Source organism: Nasonia vitripennis (genome assembly GCF_009193385.2).
Source record: "Nasonia vitripennis strain AsymCx chromosome 4 unlocalized genomic scaffold, Nvit_psr_1.1 chr4_random0009, whole genome shotgun sequence".
NCBI lineage: Eukaryota > Metazoa > Arthropoda > Insecta > Hymenoptera > Pteromalidae > Nasonia > Nasonia vitripennis.
The window spans coordinates 1,833,221-1,836,614 of record NW_022279645.1 but is presented as its reverse complement, the minus strand read 5'-3'; the positions used below and the strand labels follow the sequence as shown (position 1 = coordinate 1,836,614).

General features: G+C 38.3%; 1 protein-coding gene across 1 annotated transcript; it reads right to left on the bottom strand.

The window, feature by feature from the left end:
• Window positions 1-1,112: 1,112 nt before the first annotated feature.
• Window positions 1,113-3,165, bottom strand: LOC103316161. The gene is made up of 4 exons (XM_031930121.1): window positions 2,638-3,165; window positions 1,702-1,836; window positions 1,453-1,611; window positions 1,113-1,367 (listed from the first exon to the last, which is right to left on the bottom strand). The coding sequence occupies exons 1-3, from the start codon at window positions 2,785-2,787 to the stop codon at window positions 1,588-1,590; spliced, it is 309 nt and encodes a 102-aa protein (XP_031785981.1). The 5' UTR covers window positions 2,788-3,165; the 3' UTR covers window positions 1,113-1,367; window positions 1,453-1,587.
• Window positions 3,166-3,394: the final 229 nt, after the last annotated feature.

Genomic DNA, 3,394 nt, shown 5'->3' with positions numbered 1-3,394 from the left:
CGAGTTAGTCTTCGGACAAAAACCACGAACACCATCAAGCTTCCAGCCGAGAGACGTTGACACGTCTGTAACTTACAACCAATACATTACCGATTTAATAAGCAATTTATCTCAATTACAAACCTTGGCGGCAATGAACTTAGTTCAAGCAAAATATAGGTCTAAATATTACTATGATAAGAAACTTAATGTAAAACATTTTAGAGAAGGGGAACTAGTTTATATGCTTAAAGAACCGCAGAAGGGCAAGCACGACCGAGACTACGAAGGACCGTACGAAATCATCGGCATAAATTATAAAACGAAGAATGTTAAATTAAAAAACGGCGATGTAGTCAAAATAACGATCATGGATAAAATCAAGAGATGCACGACACTCAAGGATCCACCGCCTTGCCCTCAAAGTATCTTACAACGCACTGAGATAAACTCATCGAATCACAGCAATGATTCAAGGTAACAGAATTGAAATAGAACACAATCTACAAGATCAATTATTGTGTATAATAAAAAACACTCAACGTCACATCATTTTGTCACTCGCGTCTTACTAACTCATTATTCAACTTATTAGTAAAACTATCACCTTATTAATTCCGCGGCCATAGGGCGCGCGGCAGTGCACGCAAAAATACATACAAAATTAGTGTTGTACATTTTCTTGCTTTTCGCAGAATAACGCTTGCACATTCAGCGAAACTGTAGGATATAGGTACATTACTTTTATTATTCATTCTTAACATATTCACCAGACATAATTCATGCAAAATCATTATGTACCGGGCACCAAGGGATCAGCACTACCCAGTAATGATCAACCATTCATTAAATGCTCAGTTAAACTTCAGCAAAGGCTCGAAATATGTAATAAACATTTAATTTCACGAAAATATACATTTCCTCTATGTTGAAATTATTGCCGGGTTTTTTTTCAAAATTGATTATATAGAATTCATTCTGAAACCATTCTGATATTAAATGATAGTTTTAAAGAAAGCTACATACAACAAAAGAAATCAACAGTTTTTTTTATTTTTAAACATATAGGAATATAGGAAATGGAAAGGTATTCGCAAATAAGAACGTAAAATCTTATTATTATAAGAGTGCATTATATTATATTATTAATAAAAATAAAAAAAATTTTTACAGAATTTAATTCAATCTGTAGCGCTTGTTACAACTTCAAATAGCATGAAGTTGCCATGATACCGGCATTATAGCATCCTCTGGTACGACGTGCTCCCTTCATGCACGTCGCACCGCAGGGATATTATGCTGGGCCTCTCCTCCGTACCTAGGTGCTTCACGCTGGAGGGCAGATAGGTTGGACGTCGTGACCCAGTATAAACAATCACTGAATATGGCTGCAACAAACAAACAAATTATAGGCTTCATGCAATAGAACGTTTTAGGATAAAGAGGGTTAAATCAAACGTATCAAGTACTAACCTTTCTCCATGGACACCTATATTTCAATATCTTGACGCGCTTCCCTTTGTATTCCACGATTTCGCGTCCAGTGGTAAGCACATCACCGAAAAACTCCGGATCAAATTCCTCATAATCTGCCCTCTCTATTGCGGGCTACATCACTACGCGTGTCCCGAGCTGCAACAATATAAAATAAAATTTTATGACAATACATTTTAGCAAAAAAAATAAATAAATAAAATGTGGTAACACAAAATATGTACTTACATATCCATCATTCGGGCATATAACAGGAAAGCGAGTCTCACCGCGCTCCCCCAAAAGGTAACGGCCACCGTCCGCCTTCCAATTCCCAAAATCAGCGTAATTCTGCACCTTCGTCCCCACGTGAAACACAAGGTCCTGTAAAATAAGAAATAAAAAGAATTAATACAATATACAAATAAATACGCATATTTTAATATACACACATTCAAAATTGACACGCATTAACGCATTTACGCATCAAGCATTCACGCTCACTCACATCTTAAACAAACACAACACACACTATACCTTCAATCACTAACCAACGCTCACTACCAAGAATACATACCCACAATCACTCTTGTATTCACACAAACTTACGTGGAAACGCACACACACCTCATTAATTCACACACACTCATCACTCATACGCACAGTAAAACATGCTTCTACACTTTTTCATAAACAAACATCCATGTCAGCTTACACGAATGCACATACATTCATACACACTTACACGCTATATATTTAATTAATAAGAAGAGAAGACATAAGCGCAACCATCTTTCAAGCATTTATACTCACTTACTATTTACATCAACACGCCACCTTTATTCATACACACAGTCAATGTCATATATTCACGATTACACTCAATAGCACCTATTTAAACCAACGCATAGAAATACGCATTCACATTCACACAATCACACATGACACAAACCGCACAGTCAACATACACCGAGGCTAACTTTTACATTAATTCACACAAAAACACTCGCATCTCACGTTGCACATACATTTATAGCAAATTAAAAACACTTACAAATCAGCAATTTTACATACGCTCATACGCAGTATTACACACGCAAAACGTACCAACACGATCTCGTCCATACAAGCAGATAATCCACACATACAGACAAGGAAGCAGACGAACATAAAATTATCACTTACCGCATCACAGAATCGGCATTGCAGCCAATCTATCAGACGCTCGTGGACTATCACCCCAAAACACGTACGAACCAGGCTCATAAACAACATCTCCCTTGCGTAGACTTCATAGCCTGTCAAAGAAGCCGTCGCCCACTTTGCCAACGACATCGCGCAGTTATTGGAGTCGGCACGGAGCACATGGTTAAAATCTGGGAACACTACTGCACGTTTCAAGGGTCAAGAGAATTATGCGCGCAATCAAAGACGCAGCGTCTTAACTGCCAAGATGTCCTTGTTCTCCCCACCCGCGCGGTCATCTCATTCATAAACGGCACAAAGGAGAGCCGTTGTACCGAGCGCAGCTTACCACTCTCCCCGCTCCCCCATACACAAGCCCTGCGCTCACTCAAGACCTGCTTGGCAACGCCGCTCGAGACAGGAACACGTGTAAACATGCATTCCGACAAGCTGATAGAACAGCGACAATCATTCAGGCCAGTGACGACCATGCCAATACATTTTAGAAAGAATCGAAAATTTAATTTCACATTTCATCACGCACCAGATACAATCTATATACAAGCAATACAATTTCAGCTAATGCAGAGGATTAAGACTTTATTCTCTTAGGAACAGTTTTGTATATGTTTCAAAGAAGATTTATAGTTAAACATGCGTATGTGCAACATTCTGCAGCTCAAATATACATGTGTTTTAAACGCTTTCACTTGATTCATGTTGTACGCCACATTTAATAAATTACAATCTAATTTTG